The sequence below is a fragment of the Cucurbita pepo genome, chromosome 15 (assembly GCF_057944985.1).
Source record: "Cucurbita pepo subsp. pepo isolate OVF chromosome 15, ASM5794498v1, whole genome shotgun sequence".
Lineage (NCBI taxonomy): Eukaryota > Viridiplantae > Streptophyta > Magnoliopsida > Cucurbitales > Cucurbitaceae > Cucurbita > Cucurbita pepo.
The window spans coordinates 11,440,886-11,463,108 of record NC_141812.1 but is presented as its reverse complement, the minus strand read 5'-3'; the positions used below and the strand labels follow the sequence as shown (position 1 = coordinate 11,463,108).

At 35.4% G+C, this 22,223-nt stretch overlaps 4 protein-coding genes across 4 annotated transcripts; 1 reads left to right on the top strand and 3 right to left on the bottom strand.

Annotated features, from left to right (window-relative positions):
* Positions 1–481: 481 nt before the first annotated feature.
* On the top strand, positions 482–14,243 carry LOC111776448 (zinc ion binding protein). The gene is made up of 23 exons (XM_087118015.1): positions 482–772; positions 1,455–1,667; positions 1,769–1,908; positions 2,331–2,426; positions 3,622–3,689; positions 3,819–3,920; positions 4,355–4,499; positions 4,813–4,956; positions 5,047–5,166; positions 5,291–5,347; positions 5,581–5,640; positions 6,199–6,306; positions 6,662–6,804; positions 7,041–7,119; positions 8,350–8,412; positions 8,518–8,648; positions 9,392–9,497; positions 10,038–10,226; positions 10,574–10,801; positions 12,173–12,328; positions 12,578–12,739; positions 12,979–13,095; positions 13,813–14,243. Exons 1-23 carry the CDS (start codon positions 610–612, stop codon positions 13,984–13,986), a joined length of 2,964 nt encoding a protein of 987 aa, XP_086974141.1. The 5' UTR covers positions 482–609; the 3' UTR covers positions 13,987–14,243.
* A 290-nt stretch (positions 14,244–14,533) lies between these two features.
* Positions 14,534–15,181, bottom strand: LOC147789354 (uncharacterized). Its single transcript, XM_087118016.1, has one exon. It carries the CDS (start codon positions 15,070–15,072, stop codon positions 14,794–14,796), a length of 279 nt encoding a protein of 92 aa, XP_086974142.1. The 5' UTR covers positions 15,073–15,181; the 3' UTR covers positions 14,534–14,793.
* A 2,859-nt stretch (positions 15,182–18,040) lies between these two features.
* On the bottom strand, positions 18,041–18,442 carry LOC111811840 (uncharacterized). The gene has a single exon (XM_023698884.2). The coding sequence runs from the start codon at positions 18,358–18,360 to the stop codon at positions 18,103–18,105; it is 258 nt and encodes an 85-aa protein (XP_023554652.1). The 5' UTR covers positions 18,361–18,442; the 3' UTR covers positions 18,041–18,102.
* Positions 18,443–19,752: 1,310 nt separating this feature from the next.
* Positions 19,753–20,456, bottom strand: LOC111811841 (uncharacterized). Its single transcript, XM_023698885.2, has one exon. It carries the CDS (start codon positions 20,238–20,240, stop codon positions 19,986–19,988), a length of 255 nt encoding a protein of 84 aa, XP_023554653.1. The 5' UTR covers positions 20,241–20,456; the 3' UTR covers positions 19,753–19,985.
* Between the last annotated feature and the right edge of the window lie 1,767 nt (positions 20,457–22,223).

Below are 22,223 nucleotides of genomic sequence, written 5' to 3'. Positions count from 1 at the left end.
AAAAATATATAAAAATGTCGTATAATAATAGTAATAATAATGAGTGAAGGGTGAATAGAGGGTAAGCTATACATTGTCGACTTTCATAAAATTGCAAATTTAGAAGGAAAATTGACATTTTTATGAGTGGAAGTTTAATTAATATTTTTTCCTTATTTGTTATGATTTTATATATATTGATATTTAGGAATAATTTAAAATCTTTTAAAACAATAAGGGTAAGATCGTAAGTTCACATAATTTAAAAGTCAAAAGAAATCCCAATATATATGAGTTGTTTGAGGGATAGAGTTATCCATTCCGATATTTTTACCGCCCGTGCGTTCGGTTAATTAAATAATAAACCGTTTACGGTTTAATCCGATGGTCTAAACCAACCGAACTGGGTCGTTAAACCGGTTCCTAAAACAAAATAGAACCACTCGGTTCGCATCTGTTGCAAATCGAATTGAACAAACCGGAAGCAATAATACGGTGCGTTTCCACAACTTCCAAGAGCGTAAACTCCTTCCCGCAAATTACCCGTGCGATCCCCGACGAACTGCTCCTCGGAGTAGAATTTCCCGGCAATTTTCTGGTTCGGCACTTGAACTCTCTAGGCTTTGAGAAATGGATCCAGGGAGGCCGGCTTTTACCGTCGATCTTCTGGAAAGGTATGCGGCCAAAGGGAGGGGAGTTATCAGCTGCATGTCTGCTGGGAATGATGTCATTTTGTTAGGCACCAGCAAAGGTTGGGTCACCCGCTATGACTTTGGAATGGGAGATTCGATCGGTATGATTCTCCATCTTCACCTAATTACTTGTATGCGATCTAATCTAATTACATTTGAGCAATGACGAATTTTTTTTTTTAGATAAGGAACAATTTCATTCAGGAATTAAGTAACAACGACGAACAGCTCGATCAGTTATGTTTTTGTCTTTAAATATCATTCGCCTAAATGGGTATGATGGCTCGTGTACTGAGTGATATTGCTAGTAGAATTGATGTGGAGCAAGAGCTGCAAACTGAATGCATTCCTATCAAGTTGTTCATTTAGCTGACTCAATCGAAATCTATATTTTTCTGTTTCGAGGGCGGTGCATTTAGAAATTGAAACTGAATTCAAGTAGCTTTCAGCTTCATAATACTTGAGCTTTAGGGAAAGTGATGTCCTGTAGTCTTATCTCAATTTAGTCATGACCCATTTGTAAAAAAATGTTAAGAGTAATTTCTGATATAGTTGGAGCTCACATTTACAACCCTTTATTGTGTTTTTAGCTCAAATGTGTAAATATATTACAAAAAAAATTGATCAGGACGTCCTTTAAATCAGAATCGGGCCTTTTTCTTTTTTTTTTTTCCTTTCGTTCTTTCTTTTTATTTACTTTTATCTGAATCGTGCTTTTGTGACATAAATCTTTCAGTATAACATGAATGAACATTGCATGACACTTCATATTTGGAAATACAGACTATGATCTTTCTGTGGGTCGGCCTGGAGAACAATCCATCCACAGAATATTTGTTGATCCAGGAGGTAGTCATTGTATCACGACAATTGTTGGTGCTGCTGGTGCCGATACTTTTTACATGCACGCAAAGTGGTCTAAACCTCGAATTTTACCCAGATTGAAAGGTCTTGTTGTAAATACTGTTGCCTGGAATAGGCAACATATTACTGAAGGTTGATTTCAAATCCTACTTTTGTTCACTGGTTGAAATTTGCATTATAGTTGGCTCTATTTAATGTACTATTGCTAATACACGCTTCACTTTCAAGAGCAGCTTCTACAAAGGAGGTCATTCTTGGTACTGACAATGGACAACTATTTGAACTTGCGGTGGATGAGAAGGAAAAAAAGGAAAAGTATGTAAAGTTTCTTTTCGAATTAGCAGAGCTTCCAGAAGCTTTTATGGATTTACAGGTACATCATGTTCATTTGTCTCTTCCTTTCCATATCGTAGTTTTCAATCTTTTTTCTTTCTTCCTACTTGACCTCCTGATATGATTATTTAAAATTTTAGTGAATGTCAGAAGAATTATAAAATTTCTGTTCAGACGAGCACTCTATCCCTTTTTGCTGGGAATTTCAAAATTTTGTCTCGATTATCCATTAAGACTAATTAGCTGACTATTCTATGAGTTTAACGTTGAATAACTTTGCAAACTTTACAAAGTACTAGTTGAAGGTTGAAAAAATACCTCCCCTATTAATTTGTTTTCTATTTTATTCACTTTCCGCATCCTTGTCTACAATTCATTTTGTCATCATGGATTGTTAGCACACAATTGTCTGTTCACAACTTCAATTCTGTCAACTCTTACTTGGCTTGGTTTTTTCTGCAGATGGAAACAACTAGCGTACTGAATGGAATGAGATTTTATGTAATGGCTGTTACTCCAACACGACTGTACTCTTTTACTGGAATAGGATCGTTGGAGGTAATTTAATTTTCTAATCCCTGATTCCTTAAAAAAAATGTTATTTTATGGTGCGTTTCTCACCCGGCCTTTGATAGTGTTTATTGTATTAATGAGCCAAATTGAGTCAATTTTATTCTGCTATTTATGCTTTACTTCATTGGCTGTAAACGCCAAGTTTATGTTTTAATTATGTAGATGGGCTTGTATACGTCATTAGAACATTATGCTCCTTATCTACCTTCTAGGTTTCTGTAGTTAGCTCAGATTGCTTTGTTCTATGTACAAACGTTTCCAAAATGTTATATTGGTCCTAAAATAAGTTTGCACATTAATAATTATTTTCTGTAGTTATAAAATTTCTATACTAATTAATGGCTACCAACTAAAATCAATGCATTTAATATTTTGTTAACCAAGACCTCTTGTCATGACTTCAGCTTAATGGTAGCTGCAGAAGTTTGTGTCTTTCTTTTCTCCATTCTTCAGTGAAATAAAATACATACATACATATTTTGGCTTCTTATGTTATCATTTTGAGTTTTGTAATTCTTGTAGTTGCTCAAGTGACGAACTAATCTTCTATCCATATTGATCTTGAAATTTTGATTGATATTGCATTTCACTATTTTCCCTCCCTGAAGCACCCTGTTCTCAAATTTTCTTCCTATCCACAGTTCGTTTCCATATTATCTGAGCAGAGAATTTAGGGTTAGATATAATAGGAAGAAAATGTTTAGAAGTGATGTAGAACGATGAGTTGAAGAATTGTGTGGTTATTATGAATAAATAAAAATTTGCATTTGAAGGCCAGAAATTAAATGAGTGTATGCTATGTAATTATAAAGATGGCTTCTTTTTCACTTTGCTTTATCCCCATGGTATTCGTAGGGCTAGATATAAGGTCCATCTAAAAGAGCATGGAAATATGATGTCTTGTCTAGGGTCTCTTACTTGTCAATTGCTTCCCACTTCTCTACTATATCCTTGGCAGTCCTGCCTCTTCCAGCAGTGGTCAGTTCTCAGATAGTTATGCATGGAGCTCCTACAGAAGTTATTTGAATGTCCATTTTCCTTCCCTTAGCAATCTAGCTCTACCAAGTATAAATTAGTTCCATTCTTTTTAATCATCAAAAAAGAAGTTCCAATCTATTATAAGTGGTCTACATTGTATTTTTGTTAACAATGCTGTTTGCTTAAATTTATGTATATCCAGACTGTCTTCTCTACTTATTTAGAACGTGCAGTGCATTTCATGGAGCTTCCTGGTGACATACCTAATAGGCAAGTGACGCTTGGAATCTTTTATTCATTAGCCTATCATTTTCTTTTTACCATCTTATAGTTGGTAATCCATACTGCTACAAATTGATGAACAATGCCGTTATAAATTGGTACGTTTAATCATTTCAGTGAACTGCATTTCTACATAAAGCAAAGAAGAGCGATGCATTTTGCATGGCTTTCTGGAGCTGGCATTTATCATGGAGAGTTAAATTTTGGATCACAGCATAGGTAAGAGTTGGTATATTCTGATTTTATCTTTGAGAGTATTAATTTAATTACTTATTGCTGGCCAATTCCAAAGATTTAAAAATATTTTATTAATTCCTTAATTCCATTTGGCATTTTTTTTCTTAAGGAAAATGAAGAAGAATTAAATTCAAGTGGTGTAGCAAGTTTTAGTTAAATGAAGATTATATGAACCTACACAAGTTGATAATGGAAATTGTTTTTCCCCTTTTTTTTTTATTAATCCAATGAGTAGTCCTTTGTTTACTCTTTTAAAAATAGATAGCCCCGAAAAAAAAAAGAAAAAAAGAAAAAAGAAGGAATTAAAAACACATGAGAGTGTTTATCAAATGTCCTTAATGTATCAGCATAGCTATGAACGATATAATCGATTACACTGTTTTGTTAATAAGCCTTTCATGCTAACCTTTTTGCAGTTCGTCAAATGGGGATGAAAATTTTGTTGAAAACAAGGCTCTTTTGGATTATTCAAAGTTAACTGAAAATTCTGGATCTGTTAAACCAAGTTCCTTGGCAGTGTCTGAATTTCATTTCTTGCTTCTAATTGGTAACAAGGTTAAGGTGAGTTGACTAAGCTACTCATGTTAGTTCATTTTTTATTTTATTTTATTTATTTTTATAATAAAGCTTTATTTTTACTTGTACCACATGCAACCTTTCGGAATATTTTTTGAACTCAATAAAGGGAGTTTGATTTTCTTGTGTATGTGTTTAATAAGTTGGTATGTATGGGAATTCATGTCCTTGAGATTTTGACGAGGTTTCTTGACCTTCTCACAAGGTTTCCTATCTGATGCATTTTTCTTTATTTCTTTTGTTTATGAATTCTTTTGTTCTAGCTTTCAATGCATCTTGAATTCTTAATTATTTCTAGGTTGTAAATAGAATTAATGAGCAAATCGTTGAGGAACTCCAGTTTGATCAGACAGCAGAGGCAATCCCAAGGGGTATCCTTGGACTATGTAGTGATGCGACTGCAGGTTTATTTTATGCTTATGACCAAAACTCCATTTTTCAGGTATGTCTTCTACTTCTTCCTTCTTCTTTCCTTTTCTTTGGGTTTCATTCCACATTGTAATGATAATAGAATTTATTCCCTTTAACATAGGTCTCTGTTAACGATGAAGGCCGAGATATGTGGAAGGTTTATTTGGACATGAAAGAGTACACTGCATCACTAGCCCATTGCCGTGATTCTCTTCAGAGAGATCAAGTCTATCTGGCTCAGGTACTGGCTAGATAGCTTGTGTGCATTGTGAAAGCTATTTTTTTTAATATTCTACTTTCTTATCATAATATTGTAAAATTTCTAGCGCTGCCAATTTGGAGGTTGATTTGTTTCTATGATGCAGGCTGAAGAGGCATTAGCATCGAGGGATTACCTCAGAGCAGCATCCTTCTATGCCAAAGTGAAATCTCTCTCTTATTCTATTTAGTTTGCCTATTTACTTATTGGTTGTATCTGTCTTCCTAAATGGTTGTTGTTATGCCAAGTGATTTACTTGATACCAAACTGATCATTAGAAATTGTTGTCATATCAATCAAGTTTCTGCAACTTACTATTGGAGATTTTGTAGGTTAATAGTTTTCTTTGGCTTTCATGTAGATGTGTGTTGTTACTAAGACGGAATTTTTGTGCAGATCAACTACATTTTATCCTTTGAGGAGATCACTCTGAAATTTATAAGTGCAAGCGAACAAGTAAGAAAAACATTTGTTCACTTAATCTTTGCAACTTAATGACTGTGCACGGTAACTTAATGATTTGTGTGCATCATCTAATTTTTGTTAGTTGCACAAATTACACGTGCTTTGTCCTGCAGTCCTTTTATTTTTTTAGAATCCCCCCCCCCCCCCCCCCCCCTTGTACTCTAGTTATACATTTTTTGAACCATGATCTTTTTTATGTTTTGATTTCTTGATCCTGTCATGTAAATTTGATTTCTTTTTCCTATTTTCATATTATTTCCAATTGGCAAATCTTTGACGAAGTTGCCATATTGTTAAACTTAACCTGGTTGGTTTGTGGGGATGCATAATGCTTGATAGACTGTTTCCTAGCTGCCACCCTAAAAAAATAGAAATGTAATTATAGCTACATTTAATTAAATCTTAGGTATACTCTTAATCATTGTTGTGCTAAAACATTCATCACAAACCTACATAAGATTGTATTTTTCTTGCAAAGCTTTGTATATCGACTTGGTTTCAATTTCTTGCATTGTACAGCAGATTTCTTTTCTGATATCTCACTTGCAGGATGCTTTGAGAACTTTTCTGTTGCGGAAGCTTGATAATCTTACAAAGGATGATAAGTGCCAAATAACAATGATTTCCACATGGGCAACTGAGCTGTATTTGGATAAGGTACTTGCTCTTGTCCTAGACATGTGACTTCTGGATGAAAAATAGTGACACTAATTCAATCTGAAAAATTTTCCATAAACTTTTGGCTCTTTAAGTGCAACAAGTGAAAGGTCGAATGATATACAACATCATATAAACAGTCTGCAATGTTGTCAATTTTGTCTGATATAAATTCTGGCTGTTTTTAATTTTCTCTATGATACCATGGAATGAAAATTTTCTACCTCAATTTTCATCTGATGGAATAATGTTGGTGGACAACCAGTTCAAAGGAAATTGTAATACTATTTGTTCCGTGTTAAGATGAAGTCCATTTTTCCAGGTTTCAATTATTTCTCTTGTTCATTGATCTTAGATAAACCGTCTACTCTTGGATGATGACATTGCATCTGATGGGCATAGTACGGATTACCAATCAATCATTAAAGAATTTCGTGCTTTTCTTAGTGATAGCAAAGATGTATTGGATGAAGTCACCACAATGAAACTCTTAGAAAGGTGCTCAATCTTGTTATCTGCCAAAAATTATTGTTTTATGGATGTATTCATCTTCTGTTTCTTCTTCTTTCTTTCTTCCTTTCTTTCTTTCTTTCTCTCTCTCTCTCTCTCTCTTTTTTTTTTTTTTTTTTTTTTTTTTTTTAAGGAGAAAACAGACTTCTCATAATTATTATCAAAATTTTCTTTTTAATTTTCATTAGCGTAAGTTTAATTGTCTTCAAGATGATATCTTGCAGTTATGGTCGGGTTGAGGAATTAGTGTTTTTTGCCGGTCTAAAGGAGCAGTATGAAATTGTCGTCCACCATTACATTCAGGTGCCATATTTACCACCAATATGAAATTTCTGATCAAATGTTATGATTCTTCTCATCTTTAAATGATGTGTTGACCATCCTCTTGGCACTTCTTTTTTATTACTAATTATTTAAAAAGCTGAGACTTTTATGAAAACGAAAAACAACTTAAAAGCCAAGGAGACGTTGCTCCATTGCTTAAAAGAGCGGAATCAGACAAAAGAACCCCAATCTAGATTTTATTGAAGAATAATTGCAATTCCAAAGTTCTTAAAAAGAACCCCAACCAGTTAGAGGCATTAAATTGTACTATTCTCAAAAAGTCTTTAAAAAGCCTGTACTTGTCTCTGAGAATTCTGTCGTTCCCTCCTTTCCAACGCTACTACCTCTTGAAACATTAGCCACAAATTCTTGCTTTCCCTTGGAACCACCGGCAAGGGAATTTCAATCAAGAAACAGCAGGCAATAAAACCATGGAGGGATTTACTTTGAATCCTATTTCAAGTGTTGGAACTCTTGTAAGCCAAGAACAAATGAAGACCAATTAAGCCATGGAAAAAAAAAAAAAAAAAAGAGCTTGGTCTTATCGGGGTTCTTACCTCCCCAAAATCTGTTTAGCATGGGAGCTGTGCGACCTGCTACCTCTATTATTCAACTGGAAAGTGGCAGATTTGCAAGTAGGAGGCAAGATATTTAGAACTTCCAAAAGAAAAGAAAATTATTCTCATAATGATTTAGGTGAACATTTTCTATCTGTTATATGAAGAGCAACCATTCTTCCAACTCTCAATCAAAGAGGTTTCTTCTTACAACTTACATTTAAATTGCTCTCATTCTATCACTCCCTAACAAACAATCTTTAACCTTAGAAATAGAAAAAATGTTTTGGAAAAGCTGGCTCTGAGAAGAAGGATCTTGCAAGCAAGCATTGGTCCAAAATTTAAGCCTCTCCACCAATTATCAGTCTTAAAGAAGTCGCCTTGTTCAAAGAAATCTTTAGTTTTCTTTTTGCAATATCAACTCACGAAACTAAAAAATTCTTACTATTGAAGTTTTTTTTTTTTTTTTTTTTTTTTACTTCGCTGGGTTATCAACCTCATATTTAAGTTTCATTCTCTAAATAATCGACTATAGTAGCCTCATTTCTTAAACTTTTAGCATCTCATTGTTATTCATATTACTTTTTTTTTTTCTTTCCATATAACTGTATATATATTTTATACTTACTTTCTCCTTGGCTTTTCAATGTAGCAAGGAGAAGCAAAGAAAGCATTGGAAGTGCTTCAGAAACCTGGAGTGCCTGCTGACCTTCAGGTATTAGTCGAATTTTTTTATTCAGTGTGCTGCTTTATTATTTATATTTTTCATTCTTTATCACTATATTCATTGAAATCAAGGTATGGAATTTATGTGCTGTAGTACAAGTTTGCCCCAGAGCTTATCATGCTCGATGCATATGAAACTGTCGAGTCATGGATGATCACAAGCAACCTTAACCCAAGGAAGTTGATTCCTGCGATGATGCGTTACTCAGGGGAACCTCATGCAAAGTAATTTGAATTTATCTTCAACTTTGAGTTCATTAACATGCTACACTCCTTTCTGATCTGATCTTACTAGTTTTCTGTTTTTAGTTATGATTTTGGGGAAAGCCTGAACCAATTTGATAAATATTTTTTTTTTTCCGAATAGTATGAACTTTGTTTCCTTTTCCAAAATTTATATTTTATTTCAATGAGGAGTGTTTTCAAACTCACCCAGATTTTAACTATATGAATTAGATAGAAATAAATTCCTCGGATGACCTAGTGGTCCAAGGGACAAATTGCAGATCTAGATATATTTGAAGTTATGAGTTCAAACAAGGATGGTCGCCTAGAAAATAGGCATTCTATCTGTTACTGGAATGTTGCATAATTAGGTAGTTGTCCCATGAGATAAATAGAAGTAGACTAGATGCCCATAATTATCAACAGTTAGTGTATGGGTGCTAATTACTTTTAATGCTCAATTAGTGTATCAGCAATCTGTCATAATTATAGTTGGAGATCTACTCAAGATTTAAAGTTAAAAATATGAAGGGATGGGGGCAATTAATATGTGACAATGATATTATATTCCTATCACGTTAAATTATTGAGCCTCTTTGGTATATTGTGAAGCTACTTAACTGGGCTTTCCTTTGGGAGATAACCCAAGATCTGTGTATTTCTGGAATCCAGTGGGGGAAAAAGTTCAGAAATGGTTGTTGACCTAGCCAACTGCCCATCCTTTGTTTGTTTTATACTTTCAGGAATGAAACTCATGAAGTCATCAAATATTTGGAGTACTGTGTTCATCGATTACACAATGAGGATCCTGGAGTTCACAACTTGCTGCTGTCTTTGTATGCCAAGCAGGTTGATTCACATATCGTAGTAAAAATAGAACTTGGGATTCTCTTTTTCCTGTTAATAGCTCGATTAAAGAGAGTTCTACTCCATGATTTTTTTTTCTTTTTTTTTTTGTTCATTTATTCCAAGGAATTCCGTACAAAATGTAGTTAAACTGTTGTTTTGTACTTTCAGTTTAAAGGAATAACTGACGGTGATGTTTGGAGTGAGCAAAATTACTAGACTCGTGTAGGAGAACTAGTTATAAACAATGTGAATTTTATTCAAGAAACTTACAACTGGCTAATTTTTTATTTATTGTGGCTGAAAATTTGTGAGTAATTTGAATTTCTAATTCTTCTTTTGATAAGAAACTAAAATTTTTCATTGATAATATGAAATGTAACAAAGGAGACTGCAAGAGATTTCAGAAAGGCTCTCTAATTGGAAAACTAATAAACAACTTTTGATTCTTACTTTTGCATATATTTTTATTTACTGTTTCTATTGATTGTGTTGGAAGTTTATACACAAATTCATTTGTTGGCTTTCTTTTTATTACAATAGGAAGATGACAGTGCACTTTTACGTTTCCTGCAATGCAAGTTTGGAAAAGGGCTCGAAAATGGCCCCGACTTCTTCTATGATCCAAAGTATGCTTTGCGTCTCTGTCTCAAGGAAAAACGAATGCGAGCCTGTGTTCATATATACAGCATGATGGCCATGCATGAAGAAGCAGTTGCTCTTGCCCTACAGGTCATATTCACTGCGAAGTTGTTCTACTAATCCATACTGCTTGTTTTGTTATATATCATGGCCAAAAAAATCTGTGATGTTGAATTTCTAATTATTTCTGGCGAAGGAAGTAGAAAAGGTTAGTAGAACCAGACATCAACAATGCCTACTATTTCCTGGTTGATTGTTTATTTAATTATTTTAAGATTAGCACCTGGGAAACTGGAACATGAATACTCACCAGAAAGCTTTACAACCTGAGAAATTTAGTCTCCCTTTTAGAATGCTTACATGTTCTTGATCAATTTCTTATTCATACCTCTACATGCATATTAAATCAAATTTCATTTGATATTTTGGTGCATTAGGTTGATACTGAGCTTGCTATGGCTGAAGCTGACAAGGTTGAGGATGATGAAGACTTAAGAAAGAAGCTTTGGCTCATGATCGCCAAGCATGTTATTGAACTGGAAAAAGGAACTAAAAGGGAGAACATAAGAAAAGCAATAGCTTTTCTGAAGGAAACGGATGGTCTACTAAAGATTGAGGATATTTTACCCTTCTTTCCAGACTTTGCTCTAATTGATGACTTCAAGGTGCAATTATTATTTTTAACAAACTCCTGTTTCAAGTTTTAAGGATCATGTTGATTTCTTTTTTCTCTTTCCCAACATTCTTAATATCTTAAAAATAATATTTTGTTAGATATCAAGGTTAACAACACAAATGGTTTAGTTTTAGTTTGGAGCATGATAAATTGAGGGAGTGAGAGAGGGGATTGGGATAATGAGGAATCTGTGTTGAGCTTGGCTTGTAGGGAGGCTTCTAGTTTTCTGGAAGACCAAATATACTCCATGTCCTTCATCTTTTAGTCAATTCTCAATTTGGTCCTTTATCATTTGGTCAATTCTCAATTTGGTCCTTAATCCTTATCTAAACTTTGTTAACATAAGGCTAACGTGTCATTAAATTATTGTTCTATTAACATATTTGGACATGAGGGTATGCCACACGATGCCATGTCATTTGAGAAAAAGAAACTGTTAATTGGTGGGTCAACTTTTGGTAATAGTGAGGGGTCAACATTTGCTAATGTGTCATTAATCGAGTTGAGTTTCATTTTGTAAGTGGCAGACTATTATTAGAAGAGAAAGTTCATTACTTTTTCGCCTGGAGCATTATAAATTGTGAGAGTGATGGATGAAATAGTGGGTTAACTGTGAGAAGTTTGTGTCGACCTTGTCCCATAGGGCGGCTTCAAGCGATTTTTCTGAACTTGCTGGACATTTCTCTATTTGATACAATTTAGCATTTCTTTGCTGCTGGGTCTTTTTCCGATTTCAACAATAGTTGTTTCTGTTTGATTGTGTTTTTCAATTCAAAAGTTACAAAAATGAGTTGTTTTCTATGGAAGAAAATGAATGCTAGAGTAATTCCAGAGAAGTCCAATTCTTTTGTATACTTCTTGTGACCTTGTACAGTTTATAGTCTCTAATTGGAGTTCTAGACAAGCTTTTTTGTAACTACTCGATGCATACCATCGACTTAGATTGGAGGGTTTTTATGTAAGCTCTCCTTTGGAAAAGGGACATCCTGTCCCTTTGTTCTCTAGGTTGCTTGTTTCTTATGAAAAAAATGGTATTTGTGGCTAGTTAAATGAATGACACCATTACATTATGTTTAGGATAGTGAAGTGGCTTTTGTAAGAGGGTCATGATCAATCTACACTTATTATATATAGGGCCATTTGGTCCTGGGGGTAAGAAAATGGTCCTGATACGAGATATTATCAATGTATAGGTGGGTAAATGAAATTGAATGAACTCTATTTCTTTTTAACTATTTATAAAGCGATGGTGACCGTGCATGTAATATATTATTGCTGGAAGCCTAAAATCTCTACTTGTATATTTGGTGTTTCAATAACCTCTAGCAGCTACTTAAACATTCTTGAAATATGTATGTAGGAGGCAATTTGCTCATCATTAGAAGATTACAACAAGCAAATTGATCAGCTGAAACAGGAGATGAATGATGCAACTCATGGTGCTGACAATATTAGGAAAGATATAAATGCTCTTGCTCAAAGATACGCTATAATTGATAGAGATGAAGATTGTGGGGTATTGATCGTTCTGGTGCTACCTGACCTTGCTTTCAGTTTTTAATATGCAGTTGCCAAGCACATAGCTTAGCTAGAACTTCCTAGTTTAAACACTATCATGGTTTCCTTTAGCTTAAGACGAGCATAAAACTTTATACAAGATTACGAGTTGGGAGTGCATCAAATACATCTCTATTTGATGTTTGTAGTTTAGAACGAGCTTCATTTCTTCATTTGATACATAATGCCTAAATTTGTGTTTCACCAGGTCTGCAAGCGTAAAATATTAACTGTGGGCAGAGACTACCTGATGGCTTCAAGTTACACATCAGTAGCACAGATGGCTCCTTTCTATGTCTTTCCATGTGGGCATGGATTCCATGCTCAATGTTTGATTGCACATGTCACACGTTGTACGGATGAAGCTCAAGTAAGTCTGCGATAAAAATTTATTCGAGTTTATACGTACTCAATGATCAAAGTTGTGGTGAAATTTTTATTTTGTTTAATATTTAATTCTCCTTTGCTTAGAATAGTGATGGCATCATTTCATGAAGTTGTCTATTACTCATTGCATTTATGAAGTATAGCTTCTTTATCAATATGTTAAACGCTCGGTCCATAGTCACAGACGGGGTTAGGACATGATAATTGCATCTAACTTTGCAGGCAGAGTATATACTGGATCTGCAAAAACAAATTACTCTATTGGGTGGTGAGACAAGAAGGGAATCGAATGGAAGCTTTGCTGAAGATTCCATCTCTAGCATTACTCCTGCAGATAAGGTTATTTGTTGGGCATTTTCAATCAGCATTTTGGAATGTTTGAGTGGAAATATACCATTTTCATATGTATGCTGCTTGATGATGCATTGTTCTTCATTAGGGTGCTCTAGCTAAGGGTGGTTCTATTAGAATATTGAAGAAAAAGACGAATAATGGTCGATGGCTCTTTGAAAACCCCTCCCACATTTCTCAAAAGTATATCTAGTATAATAGTCAAACCCCACCACTAGTAGATATTGTCCTCTTTGGACTTTCCCTTTCGGGTGTTTCCTCAAGGTTTGTAAAATGCATCTACTAAAGAGAGGTTTCTACATCGTTATTATAAAGAATGTTTCATTCTCCTCCCCAATCGATGTGGAATCTCACATCTAGCCTCTTAAATTCTTGAACCCTCTCTATTTGTGACCCCTTACCCCATGAAGAAACTCTCCTACTAGCGCACTAAGTTGCTATTGATCCCACTTCCTTGGGCTAGAGATGTCAACATATTGCCAAGGCGAAAAAGTTACTCTTTGCTTGTGAATGCTTGTGAATGTCGATGGGGACTTATCTTTTCCCTGAGTTTAGGAGATCATTGTTCCCCTTTACTTTATATTTCATAGTAAAAGGTAATGCATTTTGTTTTACTCGTTGGATGCAAGCTCTATCCCGGATTTTGCATTGGCTTTCGACTTGTGTTTTTATGTATCTAACTCGTTAATGTTTATTCGCCAACAGCTCCGAACACAGTTGGACGACGCGATAGCTGGAGAATGCCCATTTTGTGGTGAGTTAATGATCCGTGAGATCTCTTTGCCTTTTATTTCATCAGAGGAAGCGCAACAAGTTAGTTCATGGGAAATTAGACCGCATAACCTTGGAGGACAGCGTAGCTTTTCTTTACCTGCATGATTCTTTCTTGCTTTTAATCTTCAGATTGGACATGGATTCCAGGTCCTTTGTGGTGTGTTCTTGAGCCTTCCCCTGCATTGTCTGATTTACTGTTCCCTTCTTAAGTTATTGAACTCAACATTTTTCTCTGTTTTGGTTCTAAGTTGTAATCTTGAAAGTAATGTTTGAGATTAATACAAGTCTAGAAAGACTGCGAAGGAAATTCTTGGAAGTAAAGTTTGAGATTGATTCAATCGAAATAACTGGATTACAAATCATCTAAAGATTCATATGGAATTATCTTCCCCAGACAGCTTGAACTGTTGGTTGCTTGATCTTCTACTGCTGATGAACAGTCTTCTTTGTTTCTAGTTCCTGAAATTTCCTGTCGACTGTGACAGATTTGAAAGATGGAGCTTCTAAACACTGAAATTTGTTCAGACCCAAGAGTTTTCGGTTCATCAAAGCTAATTTACACACAGATCTGGATCTGATGCTTCTAACTCCACAAGTTGCTTCAGTTCAGTTAAATTTAAGCTCAATTAGTTGCACATAAACATCCAAGATATGCAAAGGAAACAGAATCGAGATTTTCTATTATTCAACGAAACCGTTTCATTTCCCTTTCCTGAACAATTATTTCAAAGCTACAAAGCGATCCTTCCAAATAATTTTCAAGTTATCGATCTTCGTCTCGATCTTCATCGCGTCAATTCCAGATCAAATACCTTGGATTTCATCTCGCTTGAGTAGCCCTATATCCGATCCCGGTCGACGATCGGCGATCAGATCCCTTCATATATCACCGAAAGTAACCTTGCGGCCAAATCATCCCTGGCCCCAACAGTTCAAGTACATGACTCGCCGGAGAGAATCCTCCGTTTGTGCCATCCTCTCGTCGGCGTCTAAGTTCCGGACGGCTCCGGGACCTTCCGATCCGACTAAACTGGAAAGAGGCCGGAGATCTGCCGGATTTTCACCGGAAGACAAAAGTCTCCGACCTTGTCGAAGAGATTTGAGTCCAGATTTCCACTTGTGTCCGATCTCCGTGTGGCCTTGAGCCACTGCCACGCTCGCCGCCATTCCAACTCTGTTCAGGTAACTCATCTTCAACCTCGAGTACTTCTTAAAACAAGTTATTGGAAAGAAAAAAAATCCTCTGTAATTGAGTCACTCAACTCGTTCACCGGTAATGCGTTGATTGAAAAATGGAAGGAATTGCAGTGTATTTATAGAAGGAACCGGTTGGTTCGGTACTTAAACCGGAAACAGGTTTAGAAAACCGCCGGGTTTACCTCCGTTTGATTTAACAGCAATCAGAAACTAAGTTAACTAACTAAACGCATTCACCTCTGACACTAACGGAGATCATTTGCAGATATTAATATTTTAATCAAACCAACAGGTAGGTGTTACGTGTCACTTATCCATACAATGTCAGATGACTAATCCATTAATAGCCAATCAGACAGCGCCAAGTTTAAAATGGCAGGCCCCACTAATTACGCCTCCAATCCAATCCCCGAGGTAAATATTTTGTCGTGACGTGGTGGTTTAATTTTTAGGAAAAGAACATAGAAGAGAGGGTACGTGTTGGTTATAATTCAACTGGTGGCCTATTCATGCTGACTGTACCTATACGGTTAGATTAATTTAAAGAGGGAAAATTTCCCCATTCCTAAGATAGCATGGAAGCTCCATACTACCATATTAAATTAATATTAAAAATAATGTGGGTCCCACCTAAGAGGACTATATGTTAAAATGATATGGTAGTATGGAGAGGCTTGGTGCTACTGTAGGACCAATTAACTTCTGAACAAAGGGAGGTCTGTCACGTGACGAGAGATGGGCATCCCGTGCCCCCATGACTTTTTTTTTTTTTTTTCTTTTTACTTTTTTAAATTAATTTTTCTTATTTTATTAAGATAAATAAAACATTCAAATAAGATGGCAGACAACAAAGATGATTAAACATTGTTTCAATTTTTTACTCTTTATGTAATAATAACCACAAAGTCTTGATTCTCCCACTAATGAAGATCTTTATAAACATATAATATTATATGTTTATAAATGAACTTTTATAATAAACTTTTTCATTTTTTATATATACACGATTTAAACGGGTTATAAAGTTATTATTAGTATTACATATCATTTTACATTTTTTTTATAACAATATGATATTATTCATTTTGAACACAGTCCTCTATTATTTTTGTAAGGATATGTGCTCAGGATTCAGATCAAGATTCAAAATTCGAATTTGGTACTCAATGGTCTCGACATTCTCCTGCATCCCTTACAACATTCATTGTTCCTTAAGATCGAAAACTATCCCCATAGTTCAACAGAGTCCTTCTAGCATGTTTAATACCCTCATACAAAATAAAATATTTTTTTTTATTTATTATTTATTTTTTTACGAATAATATTGGGATTTGTTGATTGGCCGATGGAATTTCGGAAAATCCGAAACCCCATGCCTGTGGTTTTGCTGGGTGTATTCAAATTATGACTTATTTGCCCTTGCCTGGTCCCCTTATTAAGCTGGCCTTTAGTGGGCGAAAAAGACATTTTGGCTCTTGGTGCCTTCAGCTAAATTTACTTTTTTAAAATATTTTTTTGCTTTTTAAAAAAATTGTCATTGTCCACAACCTAATTTTATACTTTACTTAATTTATAGAAAAATAAAAATGAAAAAGTTAATGGAAAGGGATCAAACAAAACTTCAGTGGTCATGTCAATCAATGTAATGGAGCCCAATTTACAGTAGCCATAATAATAATAAATAAATAAATAAATATTTATATATAAAAAAAAGTGTAATTTGTTGGTATATATATATTAACTTCTAATTTTTTTTTTATTTTTTTAATAATCCTATTTTGACGTTAATTTTAATTTATTTTATGTATTTCTCATTTACTCGAGTGTTTTATTTAATATAATAGAATAATATACAAGTTTTGTCGTATATAAAAATGTGGATAATAATAAGACATTATGTTGTCTTTATTAAGGGAAAAAAAAGGACATTAGGATAAGGGAGATGGAAATGGAATTGGATGGATCTACAACGGTGCATCTTAATTCCCAACCCATACTCTAATTTCTAAAAAAAGAAACAAAATTGTTTTATTTTGAATGAGGGTATTAAATTAATTATGAGATGTTTTGGGGGATTTCTATTAATTTTAATTGGAAGGGATGGTTGTTATTTGATTTATCCGCCGTGACAGCAGCTGAGAGAGAGCCCTTCCGGCAGAATTCCACCGCCACAAATGGCCGTGGTCTTTTAATGCCTCCAGCGCCGCCGCCGTCGTCCAACGTTTTCCGGCACACATTTTTCTTGTTTCATAACTGTTTTTGATGAAATTAAGGTAAAGGAAAGGTAAGATGGGTTTTTGTTACTTGGCCTACAGAATAACCAAAACCTCAGGCTAGTCATTGAAAAACTAAGGTCTAAAATGACGGCAGGTTTTGCTGTTTGCCGTAGTGAGTACAGCGGGGAAGGGGGTGATAAAAAATTGACTGTATTGCCCTTGCTGTGATGGGTAGGTTAGGTGAATGGTGGGGGTAAAATTGAGAAATATGGGTATACTTCTCAAATTAATAAACTAATCGAGTTTTAATTTAATTAGTGAAACGGACTTTTGGCTTTAATTATTAATTTAGACTTTGTACCTTAAAATTAAAATATTGAGTTCTGGAATATTCCAACCAAAATTTTAATTGAGTCCAAAATTTATCTTAAATGCAATACAACCAATTAAAAAGTAAACTCTTGTTAATAATTAATTTATGTAAAATATTTTATTACCAGCCAAAAACAATAAAACATTAATTAAATTAATTTAATTTAATTGAGACGTAAAAAAATTAGATAAATTGGAAGTGGGGTTGTGATTTTCTTAGTTTGAATTTAACCCAAAAAGAAAAAAACCAGTAGGTTGAAAAGTCGTAAATACCCTCAGATTCATAAACAAATTCCCATTTGGAATTAAAACAAGATTAATCACATATAATTTAATTTATTAAAATCTAAATCTAAAAGAGAGACACAGAAATATATGTGAAATTAGCTCTTCCATTGATTTGGAGTGAATATATACAATATATGTACTAATTAACTCAGTTATTGGGCCCCCAACAGCTCAAGTACATGACAGTCCTCAACGACTCCTCCGACTGCTTCCATTTCTGATCGGAAACCGCCGCAGTCGACGGAGAAGAAAGCTTCTTCGCCTGAGAAACCGATCTAACGTGGTTTTTGGCGTACTGCTGAACCGATTTAATCGTGTGATTCCACCGGCAAACCCCTTGATCTTTTAAGGCCTCCACCACTCCGACACTAGCCGCTACAACCCAAGCTCTTCTCGACGAACTCATTTCAGCTCTTTTCAAATCTCAGATTTGAGTGTTTGTATTGCTTCTTGTGAATCTTCAACGCTGCTAATAAACTGGGGATGGTGGTTATATATATAGACAGAGATTAGATTGTTCCGGGAAAAAGAGCCCCTGGTTTTCTTTCTTTCCCGTGGTCGAAAGTGGACATAAATGCCCTCGGGAAGCCACGTGTCGGGTAAGAGAGGGGAGGGGTAGATTTGGGTTTTTGGGTTTGCCACGAATTAGTGTAGCCGCCAGCCGGCACCCGGTTTTGAACTTGGTTACACATTTGGAATCCAGGAGTATAGGAGACTAAACCGCTGCGAGAAACAATTTGACATTAAAAATTAATTAAATAAATAAAAGGTATTTAATTTAAGTGGTCTTAAAATTCTAATTACTTTAGTTAATTCTTTTTTATTCGGTTTTAAATGGATTAATAAAGTAATTTTGGTAATTTTTTTGTATTTATTTCTTTTTTTAATTAATTTTATTAAGTGACGAATTAACAAAAGAGGATCAATATGAACAAATAACATATTCGTAATTAAATTTTATTTTCTCCCCATTCATTGTATCTGGATATATTTTACAATTACTTTGTCCCATATTATTTATTTGTTTTTATTTTATTTTTATACCTAGAGAATACCGCTAACGGAGATTTAATTATGACTCATATATTTAAAAATTAATTATTTTAGGCTTTTAATTTAAACGGATAATTCATGATTAAGAGAACTAACATCGATATTAATATCATATTCAAGTTACCCAATTGGGATGGACCTCAATTCAATACACACGCTATAATACAAATCCCCACGGCGGTGCAAGGAGGAATTAGTGAGCTCGCCCGAGAGCCTCTCCGGCGGCGGGGTTCAGTTCAAATGCATGACAGTTCTGATTCTGAAAGATTCTTCCGGTTGCTTTTGTGGATGCTTGCCGGAAACAACGGCGGCCGATGAACTGGTTATTCTCGTGGCCTGAGTCACCGGTCGGACAGGGTTTCTGGCGTAATGATGCGCCGATATGGAGTAATGCGGCTGGTTATTTTGTATTTCGAAACTGCCCCTGGTTTTTTGTTACGGTGGTCGGGCTGGATTTGTATGTTTTTTCCCCTGGACGAGATTACCCTTCGAAACCGGATTCTTTTAGCGGAGTGGAAGGGTAGAGTGGGGTTTTTAGGTAGCTTCCAAGGACCGGTTTGCACGGTGTGAACGTGGAATTCTAAGGCCGAAACCGCCTTTCTAAACCGGAGGAGTTGGACTTATAGAGTGACAAAATTGTGCCGCTCTCGGTGAAACAGGATAAGTATACATGAGGGTAATTACGTCAATTCACACCTTTTTGGATAAATTATTAAAAGCTCAATATTTTCTAAAGCCATATATATATTATTCTAATTAATCTCTATTATTTTTAAATTGAAATTACAATTCTTGAAAGAATCAGACATCTCCCATTAATTACAATTACAAACTGATGAAGGGAGGAAGAAGAAGGCAAAAATGAATCATATACTATTAGCTCGACTGATCCAACACCGGCCGGCGATGTCTTTTTGGAATTCACTTCGCTCGAACCGCCCCTGGTCCAACCGCAATCTCAATGCGGATCTGGGCGGTTCAGTTATTAGGACCCCAACAGCTAAGGTACATGACCGTTCTCAGAGATTCCTCGGACTGATGCAGCTGCTTGCCGGGAGCGGGAGCCACGGCGGAGGAAAACTTCTTGGCCTGAGAAATAGACCCAACATGGTTTTTGGCGTAGTGGTGAGCGGATCTTATGAGGTGGTTCCACCGGCAGATTCCTTGATCCTTGAGGGCCTCCACAACGCCGACGCTGGCCGCCACAATCAACGCTCTTGTTGAAGAACTCATTTTTTCTCTCTAAGTCTCTGAATATTTTGGTTTCTGAGTTGAAGTTTTTGCTGGTTTATATATAGAAAGACCGCCGCAGCTGTGGAATAGGAGCCCCTGGTTTTGCTTGCTTGTTTTATTCCAGTGGTGTATGGGACGGGACGGGACCCACGCTTTTTGTTCGAAGTGGACTTAGTTGCCCCTTGAAATTGCGTTTTGGGTTTAGAAGTGGAGGGGTAGAATTGGGTTTTGGAGCAAGATTCCAAAACGAGCTACATATCCTGTTAAGTTGGAATATAGCCTCGGTATTTCTTCCCCTGTATTATGGGAAAACAGCGGAATTAAAAATAAAGGATTATTGCTGTCATTTCTCAAAATTCCTTTTTTTTTTTTTTTTTTTTTTTGTTAAAATTATTATTATTTTTTATTTTTGTTAACCAACCGAGATCATTGCTGGTAGATATTGTCCGGCTTGTTACGTATCACCGTCAACTTTATAATTTTAAAACACGTTTATATTAGTGAGAGATTTTCACACCCTTGTAAGAAATGTGTTACCCTTCCCAAATAATATGTAATCTCACAATCTATCCCTTGGGGGCCAGCATCCTTGCTGGCACACCACTTGGTGGTTGGCTCTGATACCATTATAACAGTCCAAGCTCACTGTTAGTAGATATTGTCTATTTTAGCCCGTTACGTATCGTCATCAATATCACGGTTTTAAAACGTGTCTACTCGGAACAAGTTTTCACACTTTGATAAAGAAGGCTTCTTTCCCCTCTCCCACCAATATGGGATCTCACATTTTAATTCACAATATTTGTATTTCCATAATAAAACACATCATAGATTAGTTTGATTTTCTTATTCATCAACGTGAATTAGGGTTTTAGAGCTTTTTACGGTAATATATATACCTTCAGTTTGGTTCAACTTTTTCGAATTTTAGACTCTATGTCTAGTTTTAGGCAAAAACCGAACCAAACTTCTCAGTTCCACTTTGTTTAAAAGAAATGGAGTTTTGACATGATTTTTAACGTTGATAATTGAATTTTGTATAATTTCTTAGTGTTCGAGATTTAAATTCCTTGATAGGCTAGATTTCTACCGACTTCAATAGATTTCTTATGTCAAAACAAGACAAACACACGATTTGAGTAGTAAAATATAAGTTCATTACAAATGCAAAGATGTCTAATTTAAAATTAATGACTACAAAAACTTTGACTATGAATGATTACAGTAATAGCCTTCCTTTTATCTAACCCATGATGACACTTTTTAGGTAGAAGCCTTGTTTACAGTAATGAAACCGTCACAATATGATTGTTTCGAGTAATTTCAAGGAAGAAATGAATTGTTCGGAAGTCATGAATTAGGGCCCCAACAACTTAAATACATGACGGTTCGAAGCGATTCTTCAGCCTTTCTTGATCTTTCCCTCTCACCGCCGTGTTTGGCGCCCGAGCCCGAGCCCGAGCCCGAGCCAGAGCCATCGCGGGAAAATGTGATAGTCTGCTTTGAAGAAGCAGAAGAAGAAAACTTAGCAGAGGAAGAAGTAGAATGATCTGAGCTATAGTTTGTGTATCGTTTCTCGCCAGTTTCTGCAGCCATCATGAAACAATACCACAAAACTGGTTGGATTATGATGAACTAAACAACTTGAGGTCCTATTTATAGACCCAAAAGGGCTTTTTAAAGTAAAGGCATCTGTCTTAAGCTTCCACTTGTATTAAACCAAAGCCATTCAAATATTTTTTAAGTAAAGGCCTTAAGACCAACCCCAATGTCTACATAGGAAGACATCTTTCCCATGTCCCGATGAAGAAAAAGGCTTAGCACAAGGCCAAACAACAGGCAGACCAATCCGATTCTTACGTTATTTTTATTCGCTACTCCTTCTCGTTAATAGTAAAAACTTAGCCATAAACTAAATACAGTCACATCCTCGATAATTTTACTGGGTAGTGAAAGATGATTCCAGTATTCAATCTATCCGAG